The sequence below is a fragment of the Silene latifolia genome, chromosome 10 (assembly GCF_048544455.1).
Source record: "Silene latifolia isolate original U9 population chromosome 10, ASM4854445v1, whole genome shotgun sequence".
Lineage (NCBI taxonomy): Eukaryota > Viridiplantae > Streptophyta > Magnoliopsida > Caryophyllales > Caryophyllaceae > Silene > Silene latifolia.
In genome coordinates this window covers 112,868,504-112,884,180 of record NC_133535.1, presented here as the reverse complement: position 1 = coordinate 112,884,180, position 15,677 = coordinate 112,868,504, and the positions used below count along the sequence as shown (strand labels likewise).

Sequence of the window (15,677 nt, the reverse complement as noted above, 5' to 3'; positions counted from 1 at the left end):
TCACCGGAAGCAACCTCCTTTGATTTCGCCACCATTGCAAAAGGTCAAGGTTGTTGGACTCTTCTTCGGTCATACCTCGCATATAATCGTAGGTAGTGTACATTTGATACTCGGCCAAGTTGGATGTTGGAGTAGATTGTTGTCGACTCGGCCTTACTCGACTCATCAAACCTTTAAGAGCGGTCAAGCTCGCTCCTTGAATAACACCACCACTAGTACCTGCACTAGAAGTAGTATGAGAAGAAACACGAGTGAAGTTGTTAATAAATGGACTCGTAATGGTTATATACAAGATAAAAAATTGCGAACTAATTCTTTCTCTATATTGAGCTTCGTCAAAAGGTAAACATAATAGACACCTATAAACACCAACTAATTGTATAGTTTCCTCTAATTTCCACCTAGGGTCTAAAATCATACAAAAAACGTAAACAATGGGAATATATGACCAATACTTGAGCCATTTTTGCTCCATTTTTGGAAGAAACCCGCTAAACATATCATTATTACGATAATTGTTAAAAAGTTGCGCAATAGGAATAACATTACCAACGAAATTAGGAGCGGTAGGTTTATAAACATGTGAAAAAGAGAGAGTTGCAAAGTTAAAAGCACCTAATAAATCAATATACAATGAAATTTTCGTCCAATCCTCCTCTAATAACAAGTTATCGGGAAAGGATCGGTTCCAAAAAGTAGTAAGAGGTTCTTTATAGGGAATCATAGCACTCAACATAATGTACATAGAATTCCACCTAGTGTTATTTTCGTCGGGAAATTTAATGCATTTATATCCTTCGGTCTCGCAAAAATCTTTCCATTGTTTAAATCTCCACTTTGCCGAGTTAAAATGCATAACAATATTTTTAAATTTCGCATGATAAGTTTTAATGCCTTCAAGACCATCTTTAACACATAAGTTTAAAACATGACATGTACATCTAACATGCAACAAATCACCATCTAAAATAACATCATTTAAACTAGCTTTTAACTTGTTAGCAAAAGTAATTCATGGTAGATGCATTATCAAAAGTACAAGTTAAAATTTTAGATGCAAGTCCGTAATCATTAATACCGTTCATGATAATTGCATGTGTATTTTCGGCATTATGAGGGTATTCTAATTTAGCAAAGTCAATGATTCGTTTTTGCATAGTCCAAGTGTCATCCAACCAATGAGCGGTAATGCATATATACGAATACTCGACGCCCGAATCCCACCCATCGGCAGTTATACTAAATTTACATTTAGTCTTTTCAAACTCAGAAATAAGGTTTTGTCGTGCCGTCAAAAATAATACCATGCCTTTATTTCTAACGGCCCGTCTACTTGTTTCTTTGTGACGGGGTTGATTTGTTTTAACATATTCGTTAAAAGCACGATGTTCAACTAGTGTAAACGGTTTTTCCGTTTGAATAATCATTCTAGCCAATTGGGTGGAACATTGATCATAATTATAATTGGACGATTGGTTATCGGGGTGAGTCACGAATTGGTCCATTGTAGGTTGGTCACTTTGGATTCGTTTAGTACAACTTTTCCAATGTCGATTTAGATGACCGGTACCACCCGTAGTAGCACAACTAAATATGCGATCACAATATCTACATTTGCAAACCGGTCTAGTTTTACTCTTTAAAAAATGACTCCATGCTTCACTAGAATTACCCTTTTTATGCATTTCGTCCATTTCTTGTTCGGTACACCATACATCTACTACGGGTTGTTTGGGTTGTGTTTGGGGTAGTGATGTCTCGGTAGATGACCCATGTTCGGACGGTGGTCTTATCCCCTCCGTCACAAAAGGTGGTAAAATAGGCATTGTACTAGGTCCTTCAAAAGCTTGATTTTCGAAAATAGTATTTTCAAAATGCATGTTATCAAGTAGTGACGGATTAAAATTCATATTTTGGTTCATGTTTAATGGTGGTTCGGGGTTTGGTGAATCCGACTCACTAATATGACGTGACCTCTTAGACGAGTTTTGTGAGTCCATAATTATAATTAAATTTTTAAAAGATAAACTAATATTTAAATAGAATTAATTAACTAAATTTAACTCAACAAACAAAAATTAAAACAATATAATAAAAAGTAGAGTTAGAAAATGCAAACAAAGCTATCGGAATTCGGAATATCGAAATGAAGAATTGAACCCTTGCTTGAACCAAATACTCGATTCAACAAACCCGATGATATAAAACCCAATTGAACCCTTGCTTGAACAAACCCGATTAACTAATTACTTTATATAACTAATTATTTTATATTACTAATTGTTTTATATAAGATTTTTATATATTTATAAGTTATCTTGTAAAATTATAAGAAGTATATAAGAATAAAGATAAGTAGAAGAGAATAAGAGATGGATTGAATTGTGAAGAAATGAATTGAATTGAGGTTGTATTTATAGAGTTAGGAATTGTATAAAAAAAAAATAAAAAAAAATAAAAACCAACCGTTGCAATTACAACGGCAACAAAACAGAGGAAGGGACAAAAGTACAAAACAGAGCAGCCATCATCATTCATCAACGGACAACGGGCAACGGCTATAAACAGCCACTACCGTGCCAAAACCCGGGCCGTGCCGTGCCAGGCCCGCGTGCCTGGTGCGTGCCGTGCCTGGTCGTGCCAGGGCCGTGCCTGGGCACGGGAAATTCTGGAATTCGGCGTCGGAGCCCGGACCAAGCACGCCCGTGCCGTGCTCGTGCCACCTCGACAACTGCACCCGTGCCGTGCCGTGCGTGCCTGGGCTCGTGCCTGGCCGTGCCGCCCACCGTGCCTGGGCACGAAATGCCAACTCTACCCACGCCTTCAACCTATAGACATCTAAAGTCCAAGTAGAGAAGGCAATGGGTCGTGCCGTGCCAGCCCGTTGTGCCTAGCTACAGTTTTGGCCTGACCCAAGCACAGTCAATTGTGCTTTCGAGCCGTGCCAGCCCGCTTTTTCCACCAACACCTTGGCCCGGTCAAAGTCGGGCAGCCGTATTTTTAATTGTTTTTTAATTATTTACCCCTAAAGCCGGCGTACCCATTGTGCCTCGTGCGGTGCCTAGGCACGGGCATTAAACCCTAACCCGTCGTGCTGGACCCGGGCTGGCCCACACTGTTCCTCGGGCTCATGCTGTGACTAGACCGCTCGCTGTACCTTGGGCCGAAATGCCAACTCTAATGCCCACATTACAAAACCTTTACTTGACCTATTATTTCTAGAGTATGTTCCCCGTGATGGTTGACATAATGCTGAGCTTAATGGTAGCCACTGAGCTTTGGTATCGCGGTATTCCTGATGATGGACGAGGGATTCAGGTAGGGTGATTAAAAGTGTGCAATGAATGCAGACGGATCCACCAGGAATGTACGCTAACCCAATGTACTCGAATCTCGATGAAATTCACATAGGGGTACGAATGAGTAGACCATTATTGTAAACTAGTAGAAGAATCAATATATAGACCAAGAATTAAGGAAACATATGACAAGATGAAGTGTAACAAAAAAAGGCGAGTCCAAACAATGTGCTTAGTTACTTACAATTTTGACATATGAAGAGACATTGAGACTCCTAACTGAAATCAAGGTGAAGTAATATTTCTCGAGTTGTCATCATTATTGTCGGACAAGGGCTCGCATGGGATGATGGTTGGGGGAGACCATTGATCGGGCACCATTAGGAAATAGGTTGTCATAGCTTTTCTGAACCGCTTTTTGTACTGGTCAGGAGATATGACAGTCGGGGATGCATTCTTCGGTCCCCCCAGGATCCCTGAAGTCTTCACCCAAGTCTCAAGGTGCTTGTCCCATGTGTATTGTCTCATGAAATCAATGATACCCACTACAAGCTCATGTTTTTCTTCATCAACGCCAACCAATAAAGAATAGTCCATAACATCTATTGACTGCAGTAAATAAGACGCAAGAATTCAAAACACAATCAGCAACATAAACAATAACTGACTCAGGTTTAGAGGTGGCAAAACCTGCACGGCCCGGACCAAAACATCCGAAATCCAAACCAATTGACCCGAGTATTGCAGAGGCATTCTGCCTATGGCGGAGTAACGGGTCTTATGTACACAACCATACTCGTGTTGGTAAACACGAAGAGTTCTGCTTCTGAAAGTGACCCATACTAAAAAAAAAGTGCTTTCGGAAGGATTTCCAGAGACCAGCTTGACAGGTACTACACAAAAAGTGCGGACAAGAAGAGAAATAAATTTTCATACTTACAGCAAGAAATGATGTATCATTCCAGACAGCTCTTTCCAGCAACCTCTTTGCCTTGTTCCCTACAAAAATTGGGGAAGTAGGCATGGTCTCAATCAAGTTCTGGTCAAGTAAAACTTTGTTCCCACCACTAGAATCTGGATTATATCGGGATCTACAAGAGCCCTTGAGGTCATAAAGCCGTGTAACATTACGCTGGAACAAGAGGTTCTCCATCACCAAAACATCAATCTTGGACTCTTTCCCTCCTTTAAGGTGCTTGGATATAACCTTTCGAAAACAATCAACAAGAAATAATCGAAGGGATGAGTACACCATATACCAGAAGACAAAAGCCAAAAGGTGGGCACACGAAAAAATGGTTACAAAAGAAGTATGCCGCTGAAATGAAGATTGCACTTTCTACAGACCATGCATGAAGTTTGAAGGTGGTAGAAGAGCCCATAGAAGTGCGAGCACATTAAATATCTTTTATTATGAAATGCTATAGAATAGACTATAAATTAGCCAGTGGTTGGAGACAACTAGAAAAAAGTACCATATTTGAGGGGAGAGAAAAATTTGTGCTACAATATTAAAGTGATAGTACTCCCTCAATTAAGGATTCACAGTTATCAGTAGGAACTCGGTAAAGTTGCGAAGCAGACAATCCAGGATCTCTGATTGTGGACTTCATACTTGAAGAATTGTAGACCAGATACCCAAAACAGATTTCACATGAATCAAAAAGATATTGTATATATATACCTGTAATTTAGAAGGGTGATAGATACTCATATATAGTATTAATATTAATAGTATAACCCCAATGCCTCAATGGCACTCGCATGTGGCAAGGTAAGGAGGAGGTTGAACGTAAACAGCCTTAAACTTGCACTTAAAACACATAGAGGCTGTTTCTAAATGACCCATAAAAGAACTTGCAGTGATAGAATGTGTCACACACTTTACTAGGCGAACCAAATAGCATATACCGTACCTGATATATTCCCAGTATTTTTGCTAGACAGGTAGGGCTGCCAGAGCTGATAGATTCAGACAAATATTTAAAATATGCTGGTGCAAACTTGATAAATGACTCCAGCTCCGTCTTTGTAACTTGTTTGATTATAAATCTTTCATCTAAAGTTTTAGCAAAGAAAACATTGCTTTTCCCACCCTGTGCCCCCCATTTCTTACAGCGGCTAAGGGACCGGATGAAGTCCAATTCAGAAGGACAGCAGATATTCCTAAGCGCCTCAAATCGTTTGGCATAATAACACGTGACATTATATTTAACCTTTCCAAGAGAACCGTTATCTGTAAAAGAAACTTTGGCATGCAAGGCTTTGGTGTAGAACAGCGGATCCAACATGACCGAGCCTCTGGACCCAGACATTGACATAAGGCTTTCTTCAGAAGACCCAAAACTTCTAAGTGACGGAGAAGCTATTTCGACAGGAGAATATAGCGGTAGGAAGCTTGCCGAATTAAAGAGAGGCAAAGAAGCTGCAGATTCAATTCCATCTCGTTTCATCTCGGGATCGTCTGACACCTGATACTGATATTCTGGTGATGCAAGTGCATAAGATATAGCACTAGTCGGTTCATCATCATAAACGGGTAGAACAGTATCATTAATCCCAACAGGAAGCAGAAGCCTACCTCCACATACACGTTCCAATTCACGTAAGGAATAGACAAATACAGGGCTGTAATTTTCAACAGTGCCGAGCTTTTGAATATTCAATGAAGTACTTTTCCCGATTGGCTGGTAAATGTTTACAAAGGGAACAACCCTTGGCCAATTTGTCGGATTGTCTAGATTGTCGAAAATCTTACCTGGCAAGGCAAAGCTTGAAGCACGCCGTATATCTGCTTCATCTCGGTCCCCTTTCTCTGAAGTGGGACTTACTGTAAGTGACCTGACTAAGCTTGATGAATCTGTTACATCGTTCTCTTTCTCTGAATGACCTTCACCTATCCAAGCGGCGTCAAGAGTATCAGATAAGTTTCCTGAAACTGGAAATTGTCCGGTAGAAAGAATTCGCCTAACTGCACTCTCAGGTTCAATTGGACCATTCTGTGAAACCGTGCCCTCATTCTTGCAGATCATTTCCCCATCAGAACTTTTTTCTCCACTCGATGATCTCTGTTGATTAGATTCATCCCTATCAGAGTGCAAGTCTGTCTTGCTTGCATCTTTCGAGTGCTCCTCCATGGATTTCGGCACAAGATTTTGAAGCTCGTCCTGAAGCTTGTTTGCATCTAGCGAGGATGAATAAATTAAGCGTTGGTCCCAGATATAAGATTGGAACAGCAATCGTCGCCTCAACTTATTGATGTCTAGAATATCAATCCAAGCTTTTGTTTCTGTTTCCAAAGCTTTCTGCAGAGACTCCTGTAGAATTCCATGCGCAATATCAATGGCATTGAAAGCAAAATATTCAGATTCTGAAATTTCTAGAGGCCAAGTATAACAAAATACTCTGAAGCACAAAAAAGAATTGTGTATAAAGAAAAAGCCACCAAGAAAGAAAAAAAGGAGAAAGTCGATGATAAATTAACAATGGCATTGTTGAGTCTTGGGAGAAAAGCTTTGATTTTCTATTAGTTCAAAAGTTTACTTCACCGGAACAACTTCACCAAGTCACAACCATGCAACCATCCATATATACAACAATAACATCACCCTAATGTCTCAAGAGCTTTTGCCTAAGGCGAGGTAAGGGAGGGTCAGATGTATGTAGCCTTACTCTTATGAGAAAAAAGGGGAGGTTGTTTCTAGAATGGCCATAATCAGGGTTACATGATTCACTCGGTACCCTCCGAATCGTGAATTGTTTAAGAGCGAATTCTATCGTGTCACTTACTAAAAATACACATAACACACACATTCTAGAAGAGCGAATCGCGAATTGGTAACGGCGTGTTCATAGCGAATCCGGTAACCTAGGCCATAATGATAATTGCGTTAAAATTACATCCTCCTTACCGTACAAAAATGAAAACAGTTTAAAGCCATTTTCTTTTTCCTCCAAGTTCCAAAGACGAGATAGTGAGTCTTGGAATAAATTGGAAATGGAGACGCAACAGACACAACACAACATTAACCCAGTGCCTCAATGACTCCTGCAAATTGAGAGAGGGGGCAGCTTCACCCCTGTGTTAACAGTATGTAGTAAAAATATAAAAATATCGAACTGGTGTGATAGATGTTTTTATCCTCCATCTCTCTGTTACTTGTGTGTTATTCCTCTTAACGCATTTTTTGTTTACATACAGTTGAAGGGGGTTTAGTGATATAAATTGTGCTTAGAGAAAACCTCAAAATCTTCCTTCTCCTCCTCAAGAATCCTTTCTAGTTCTACAATGTGCTTTCTTAATCCGCATGTTGCACTACTTTCCAAAGCTCCAGTTCTTAACAATTTCTCTGATATCTGATTTATTGCATTACGGACTTCAGTAAAAAGGAGCTCTCCCTGGTTGCTAACCTGCAGCCAAATGAAAAATCTTAATATCGACATACAATTCCATACCCAAGATCAAAAATAGGACTAAAGGCCTACCACCTCATCAGCTTCTTTCTGTATCCATTCTTGGTTATCGCAAGAAAACTCAAGTTTTGATGGAGGAAGGAAGACAGAATGGACAACAATTGGGGCATAGCGGAAGCAAGCAACCATCTGTCCGCAACTGCAAGTGAGGAAGTAGCATTAGCAAAATACAAATTTCCAGATGAAAATCGTCCGCTTTGCATTTTTGGTCAAAGAAATCACTTCATAGCCCTCTTTCAATACTGTATATGCAATATGATTGGGCCAACAAAGACCCCAGTCCGCAATATTATACAATAGTTGGCGTAGAAGCCGGCAATCAAGCAAAAGCTACGTTCTGACTATGTCAAAGCAGCAATTTTAAAGAGAATAGCAGAGAGTGATGTTACACTATTTTTAGGTGACTGGTTACATTTAAAAAACGTAGCATAGTAAGAGAAAAATGTTAACATAAATTGACTCAGCGCAAAGGACTTGCTCAATATTATATAGCAGAGTGAATGCTAAAGGTAATGGACCATATCGAGTGACAAAGAAAATGCAACTAGCTTATTGGGCCAAAGTATCGGTCACGGAAATCTTCCCTTGGGTAATCCTCACTCAATAGCAAGAACACGTCGCAGGCCACAGGAAAATAACAGATGGAAACTAAACCTGAAAGTCCATCTCCACATATCAAGCACCTTCAACATAAGGAATACTAGTAGCATTTAGTATAACTGACACAAACCTATAAGCTTTATAGCTTATTACTATTATTCTAGCAAATAAAGAATTAATGTCTCAATATTGCAAGCAGTATCAGTTTGACTGCATACCCGTAAAATCTAAGACAATCCTTGTGAAGGGAATGGCCACAACTAGCAACTCTACTGGCAGCGGCATGGTTTGAAAAACTGAGTTCCAGGAATTTTCCAAATGATAATCCCCATGCTGCGTCAGACATAGCCACTCTTCTAGTAGCCGGAGGAAATCCATTGACTCGGGGACAACGAAGGCACCTGTGCCACATCCAGATTTTGCCTTCCTTCTCCCCAGGTAAAAGAAATTCAGCAAGTTTCCTTACAGAAATGATGAGACTCCCTTGTTGATGAGTATAACAATGAATATGCGCTTCTGATGGCATTTCACAAGAACGGCACCGGTAACCCTTCAAGAATGTACAAGAACATAAAGAAGAGCGTTAGTCAAACAATTTTGAATCCTACAAAGCTCTGGGGTTTAAGGCAGGTAAAAAAAAGTCATCAAATGATCAACACTGCTAAAGAAATAACCTTCCAGTCATATTAAAGTCTCTACTTTACTTTTCTGGACGACTCACAGTAAACCTTACCATCCATTTCCGAACAATCATTTTGTCCAAATTGTCCTAAAAGACCAAATTATAGAGGCTCACCGCTCAACAATAAACCCTTACTACCCTTCCGCTAATTTTATATCCACTTGTGTAGTTTACAGTTACTCTTATCGAGCTTTCTTATTCAGTGTCCAAAAACTAGTAGGAAGTTCACTGAGAGATGGGAAGTAGTTGTAAAGAAGAGTATACCTGATCGAATAGATCATCTTGTAAAAAACGTCCCAAAGGCTTATCGAAGCTCCTATAGTATTTGATACGGAAAAGATGTGCCCTTTCACACACAACTCCCTTCCATACACAGCGTGTTGTAAGAGACACTAATATGCTTTGACCGTCAGAAGTCGGGGCAGGGAAATCTTCTTTCAGAGCCTGTACTTTCTCATTCAATTCTGACAAAACTCCTGTATTGTTACGGCCGTGATCGATGGAAGCACAGCCATCATCATTCCTCATAAAACTACCGAGTCCTGCTGCACTAAGAGAACTAGAAACAACGTTATCATCCAGTGGGGTTTCATCTTGCTTCCGGATAGCAGAATGGCTCTCTGGAATTTGAACATTTTTTTGGACAAGCTCTGCGGTGCTCTCTTGAAACAAACTATTTTGAATGGAGTTGGGAATGTCAGACAAGAGAGGTGGCACGGAACCCACAATATCTGATTGCACGAGATTTAAAATAGGTTCAGTGAACTTAGTTGGAGAGCTTGAGTGGCTAATTTCGGATTTTGGGATAGAATTCGTCACTGATAAAGGTAGCTGCAACGGGAGATCACTGTTTTCACTTTGAGGCTTTTCACTGGTGGGTGTGACTAGATCAGGGACAGTAGAGATGGACCGATTAATGCTTAATGGTTTGTCAGGTAATGCAACAGTTATAGGAGATTTCAAAGGAAGTTCTGGTAAAGATGCACCTTCGTCTGCGAGGTACGATGTTTCTAGAGCCAAATGATATGCTGCAAACACTCCATATTGAACAACATGTTTCACTTTCTTAAGCTCATCTCCAGAGGTTCCCTTGAGCAATATCTGAAAGGAAGGAAACATTTCTTCCCCCATCAGATTATATAATTTATCCCGGCAAGTAATCGCTAAAGACCAAGTGTACCCACTATGAAAGGAGACTTCTAGCAATACTTTGGGACATAGATTATTAGCAAAGGAATGTGGTTGCCATGTAAGCAAACACTCTCCATGCAAGCAATATGCTAATACACCATTGACCCAAATTTTTTTGTGTATTTTGCCCATTATTTGTGCTAATATGTAAGTTTTGCATAATATGTTGTCATAATCAAAGGAAACCTGTGAAACTCCGGTTCTGCCACTGATTAGTGACAATCTTCCAAGTCAACCAAGCCTTAAATTTAGAATAATGAAAACAAGTTTAAAAAGTTTGCAACACCATTTTAATAAGTGGAGTGAAGGGTGATTACACCTGACCATAAATTCATAAATCTGATGCTTAAGAGTACATCAGCTTTCAGGATCTCAAAGGACTTGTTGGGATGGAGCGAATTGGAGGGAAAGGGAGGGGAGGGGGAAGGAAGGATACAAACTCCCTTGTTTGGTTAGCAAATAGGATACATTTTCCCTCCCCCAAGTCTAATCAACATCCCTCCGCCTTAGGAAAGACTAGGAGGGAAAGTTCCTGTTGCCATTCCCCTCTTCCTTCCTTTTTTTCTTCCTTCCATCCCTGTCCCCTCCCTTTCCCTCCTTAAATGCTATCCAAACACACCCTAAAGCAGAAGCCAACATCCACATAATGTAGACATCAATCACATCATAGCTGAAGCTAAATGTTATCATGAGGACTTACAGTGAAACCCAAGGGTTTGGGGCACCCCTCAAAAAACATAAGGGTCTTTGTCAGTTTCTTCCCACCTTGGCCAGCACTTCCATGTTCCTCGAAGTACTTCTCCACATGAAAAGATTCACAATACCCGAGTTTTGGTGACTTGAGATGGTCAATTGAGGGAACAATTTGAGCACCCGTGCAGCGAGCAATGCGGTCTAATAGTGGTTTCTTGATATTCAATACAAGAGAGATGCTCTTCTCAAGAAGATATTCTTGGGCAAATCGTGACACTGACTTCTCCACTAGTAGAATATTAGGGTGATGAGCATCAATTTTTGCAACAGCCATCTTCAGGTGATCCATTTCCTGCATGCAAATGAAAAGACATCAATGTAGGAATCAGAGTATATATATTAGAGTAATAATTAAAATCTAAAAGTCGCCAACTGATAACTGCGGCAATAATCTAGAACAAATAGTGATTTATTCAATATTGAAGGAAACGAAAAAAGCAAATCAACCTGCTGGAGTAAAGTGTCGAAACTTGACAAGTGATTGGAGACACGTTGATACTCCAATGCCCCTCCAAGTATTAATAGACGAGGCCTGTCAATCTTTGACGTCATCCGTCGATGAGCTACATTCTTCTTACAAACAACTCCTTTAACTACCATACTAGATGCAAAAGCAGGTGTTAGAAGATCTATGACATTCACTCTATCAAATGAATACTTGACTCCTAAAGGTAACCTCAAACCCATGAACTGGTCAAGCATTTATTACACTATCAACAATAAGACTCTCGTCTTAGTTAAAGATGAAATGTTGTAATTGAGACCAAATTAATTGCAGCATCTTGATTCCTGAGCTTAAGAATAGATATTTACCCCTAATGATGCAGATGGTCATTTGCCTCCGCAAAATATGAGGGCTGGTGAGGTACACAAATTATCATAATGGTCTTACGATAATATATCATCATGAAACTGACCCAAATTATGTGTGGTCATTTCTTGATTTCACTTTTAAGATGGTGGTGATTTTATTTGTATTAGGTAGGTCTCTCTGGAGGTCAATTATCGTATGAGACATTCTCACAGGAGGGCAAACTTAAAACTGAAATAGCATTGCGAAATAACAAACAAACTAACCTGTCACTTGGTCTCCCACATGCCAGGCATTTTACTTTCACATAACCACCAGGATCCATCCCACTACCCTTGCTCATATCTGGCTTAAGAAGTGAAGCAGCCTCCCATGACAGAGAAGTAATTATGTCCAGCCAATTTTCCATGTCATACTCCTCAGAAACTGCAATGTTTTCAACTTGCAACAGCTGGGTTATCAATGCTCTAAAATGTCCACCAACCACATTCCGCATAGCTTTACGATGTTCCTCAATAGATTTCTCTCTTTGAGGAATATCAACACCAGGCAAGCTACTCGAAGAGCTTGGATATCCCCATTCCCCGGCACCATCCCCATCATCTTCGTCATCAAAATAATCAGCTTCTCTGTCATCATCTTCATCTTCAGGCTCTGGAGGAATCCAGAGGGGCCCATTGTTCTCAAAATCAAGATTTTCTACTTCTGCAGTCTCAATTTCATAAAGAGATGCTTCAGATTCATCATTACTATTTTGAGGGCCTGGTTCATTTGGAGAGGGTTTAGCAATTCCTGAACTAATATTCTCTTGCAATAACGGCGCAAACTCTTTTCGATTATTTCCTTCTCCTTCCAACGTTCCTTTATAGGATCCATATAGATGATCAATTTCATTGAAATTGACAGCACCATAGTATTCCCCACAAGCATTTTCCTCATCATCACTCCTACTATAAGACAACAAAAACCAGAAAAAAATTAGCTGTATACTGCGTGGAATGCGGCAAAAGTGCAGAACATTACATATTTTAAGTCAGTATATCTCAGTGAAAAGATAGACACAGGGTATCAAACAGCTTGTCCAAATCTTCATAATTACTTAGCAATCAAATAACCAATTAATGACAAAAATTACTCTGACATGTAATTTTCATGATTAGTACCGCTCTTAGTTAATCAAGCATAATTCCATTCTCTTTTATTTTTAGTAATGTAAAAGAGTAGTGATGTATAGGTGCAAAATGCCACATAAGTCGGAGTCAAAGCCTCACCATTCCTTGGTTCTAAGTTATGATATAACAAAGCAAATTGGCTCATTAAATTGGTTGCGCTCTGCCATATCAATCATCCAATGCTTCTTGATGCTACTAGTAAGGATGAGTATATCTAATTCCCCCTTCCTCTACCATTTGCAAGAGCCCTTGCAGGAATGTCGTAATGTTGTTGTACGTAAAGGTGCAAAATAATTATAACCTAGGGATCACATAGAGCCAAAAGATTGCATGTTCTTTCACAAAAGAGTGAAATGGATAAATAAAAAGGTTTCTTGAGTAATCTACACTTCTTACTTGCATTGAAGCAACCCATAGGGGATTCAGTCAAGGCCATAGAGGAAACTGCCGCACTGTTACCAGGTTGCGTATAACTCAAAAGGAAACCCTTCCCCCCCTTCTTTTTCTCTTTTTTTGCTTACGTGGTAGCATCTTAAAAGACACAGGATCCTTGTGGGATCATGCATCGTGCCCCTACACTGACATAGAATGTGTTTTTGTAGAATCAATATACCATATAACAAACAGGGATCTGCAGGGGACACCCTGTTCTAAACCAGTGGAGTGGCTACAAGAAGTTGAAACATTCCAACATCATGTATTCACGTCATATTCTCAGTATAATGGCCATCAAACCACCAAAATATGAAGGGCTAATACTGCAATTCAAAATAGCAAAAAACCATAGCATTTAACACTCAACCAAAGCAAGAATTGCGGTAATACCTATTTACACTGAATCCAAGATGATTGGCGTTTGACGATAAATCTCCAACATCCACAAATGTATTTACGTTGATTGGGTCAGATGCTCCATTATCTTGACCAGTCAAGGGAGGTTGCTCAACACTGACTGTAGAATCATATATCACATGCTCATATGGTCCAGTTGAGTAAGCCATTGAATTTGATCCTACTGTGCTTGTGCTACTGTTACCAGTAAAGCTGGAGTTAATGCTTCCTAAACTAGCAGCAGATGGCGATGGACTTAGTACTGGACTAGATGCACCACCAACTTCATGGCTAACCGTCACCAATCCTTGGTCCCACTGCTTGAAGCAATAGTTACAAACCCTAAGTCTCTCAACATCTTCCCGGTCAGTCTTGGGCTCATCAGAAGGGACAGGAATTGAGTGAGCCGTACACTTAGCACAAAAAACGCGACCACAAAGCCGACAATGATGTCTTCGATTATAAAAATTGAAATTGGAATCACACTCATAACACACCCTGCAGCTTTGATCTGGCATCCAAAAATCCCTAGACACATTGGCCGACTCGTTTTTCCGAGGACCCCAAAATTTCACAATACCCAATAGCTTTTTGTCAGGGGAACCCATCGACCACGTCGAAAATGCCCCCTGATAAGTCTCATAACCATATTTTCATCCCATGAAACACCCACTAGTAATAACAATAGCTAAAATTGGTGAAGTAATCAAACCCAAACAACTAAAACAATCTTTCTACTACTGATACTCACTCCCTAAACCAAGAAATATTCCGAACCTGTAACGAAAGTAAGGCGCAAAGTTCAAAAGGGCATGATTAAATGATTAAAAAGAAATGAATTCAACATGCAAAAACCTAAAAAACTACCAAAGTCATCTGTAGTCATAAAATTTGCCAAAAATTCAAAGTTGAAACACTTAAAGAAATTCAAACAAGTTGATTAAGAATCTAATCAATCTTTTATGAAATCCCAACAAATTAAAAATCCCCAAATTGCAAAATTGGGCTTACCTTTATAGGGAAACGACAACTACAGGAGTACAGTTGCAATCAACCAAGGAAATCTGAAATAAGTAAAACACGTGAAATGTAGAAACCCAGAAATCAAATTAATGATAAAACCCAGAAAATGAAACAACAAACAAACCTAATTAACCAAATTAATGAAATCAAAGTACCCAAGATTATTCAAGTGTTAATATGACTGCAAGATTCAATTTCGATACCTAAAATTGAAAAAAAAAAACATACCCAATTGAATCAAATTGCAGAAAGATACAAACTTTCTTGAATTTTCGATTGTATTTGTAAATAAAAAGGGTATATCATATATGAGTGAGAGCACCGTAATCTTTCCAACATACCCACCGCAAATAAAAAGATTATAATTTGTAAGAAAATTAATTAATTAGTAGTAGTAAGAAACAAATATTGGCCAGAAAATATTTTGTTGTTTAGTTGATTTAATTAAATATTATTATTATTGAATAATAAAAGTAGAGGTTATTAACTGGATTCACAAGAATCATTGCTGAGTATGACTCACTTATTTAGTTGACCGACTTTATTTTCCTTTTTTATTTTCGCTGTTTTCCGCGTGGCAATTGCTAGGATCCATCTATGTAGTGAATCACTTGTGTGTTCCGTCACAACTAGAGCTGTCTTTGGGCCGGGGCCGGGCTCATCTGGCTAGACCCAGGGCAGGGGCCGGGCTGGGCCGGGCCAGTTGGGAATATGTTTGACCCGGGCAAGGCCCGTGGTAGGCTGAGGGCAGGTCGGCTGGCGGGCCTTTGTTATTTTTTTATTTTTTATTTTTATTTACTAAATCGGCGGGAAAAGGCCCTTACTTGCAAAGTTATCTTGAG

The 15,677-nt window shown here is 39.5% G+C and overlaps 1 protein-coding gene across 4 annotated transcripts; it reads right to left on the bottom strand.

The window, feature by feature from the left end:
• Positions 1-3,434: 3,434 nt before the first annotated feature.
• On the bottom strand, positions 3,435-15,332 carry LOC141605815 (1-phosphatidylinositol-3-phosphate 5-kinase FAB1B-like). 4 transcript variants are annotated; one of them, XM_074424719.1, is made up of 13 exons: positions 15,064-15,332; positions 14,824-14,876; positions 13,807-14,589; positions 12,076-12,759; positions 11,446-11,599; positions 10,946-11,290; positions 9,319-10,155; positions 8,591-8,922; positions 7,785-7,911; positions 7,542-7,709; positions 5,216-6,616; positions 4,240-4,506; positions 3,435-3,908 (listed from the first exon to the last, which is right to left on the bottom strand). In XM_074424719.1, exons 3-13 carry the CDS (start codon positions 14,418-14,420, stop codon positions 3,585-3,587), a joined length of 5,253 nt encoding a protein of 1,750 aa, XP_074280820.1. In that variant the 5' UTR covers positions 14,421-14,589; positions 14,824-14,876; positions 15,064-15,332; the 3' UTR covers positions 3,435-3,584. The 4 variants fall into 4 exon arrangements, with proteins under 4 accessions (XP_074280820.1, XP_074280821.1, XP_074280822.1 ...); XM_074424720.1 differs by having other exon boundaries at positions 7,788-7,911; XM_074424721.1 differs by having other exon boundaries at positions 12,076-12,756.
• Between the last annotated feature and the right edge of the window lie 345 nt (positions 15,333-15,677).

Excerpts from the sequence above, each read along its gene's own strand:
- LOC141605815 (XM_074424719.1), bottom strand. The coding sequence starts at position 14,420 with ATGGGTTCCCCTGACAAAAAGCTATTGGGTATTGTGAAATTTTGGGGT. Across the intron at positions 11,291-11,445 it reads TCGACACTTTACTCCAGCAG|GAAATGGATCACCTGAAGAT; the intron begins GTTGATTTGCTT and ends ATTTGCATGCAG. Across the intron at positions 3,909-4,239 it reads ATGATACATCATTTCTTGCT|TCAATAGATGTTATGGACTA; the intron begins GTAAGTATGAAA and ends TATTTACTGCAG.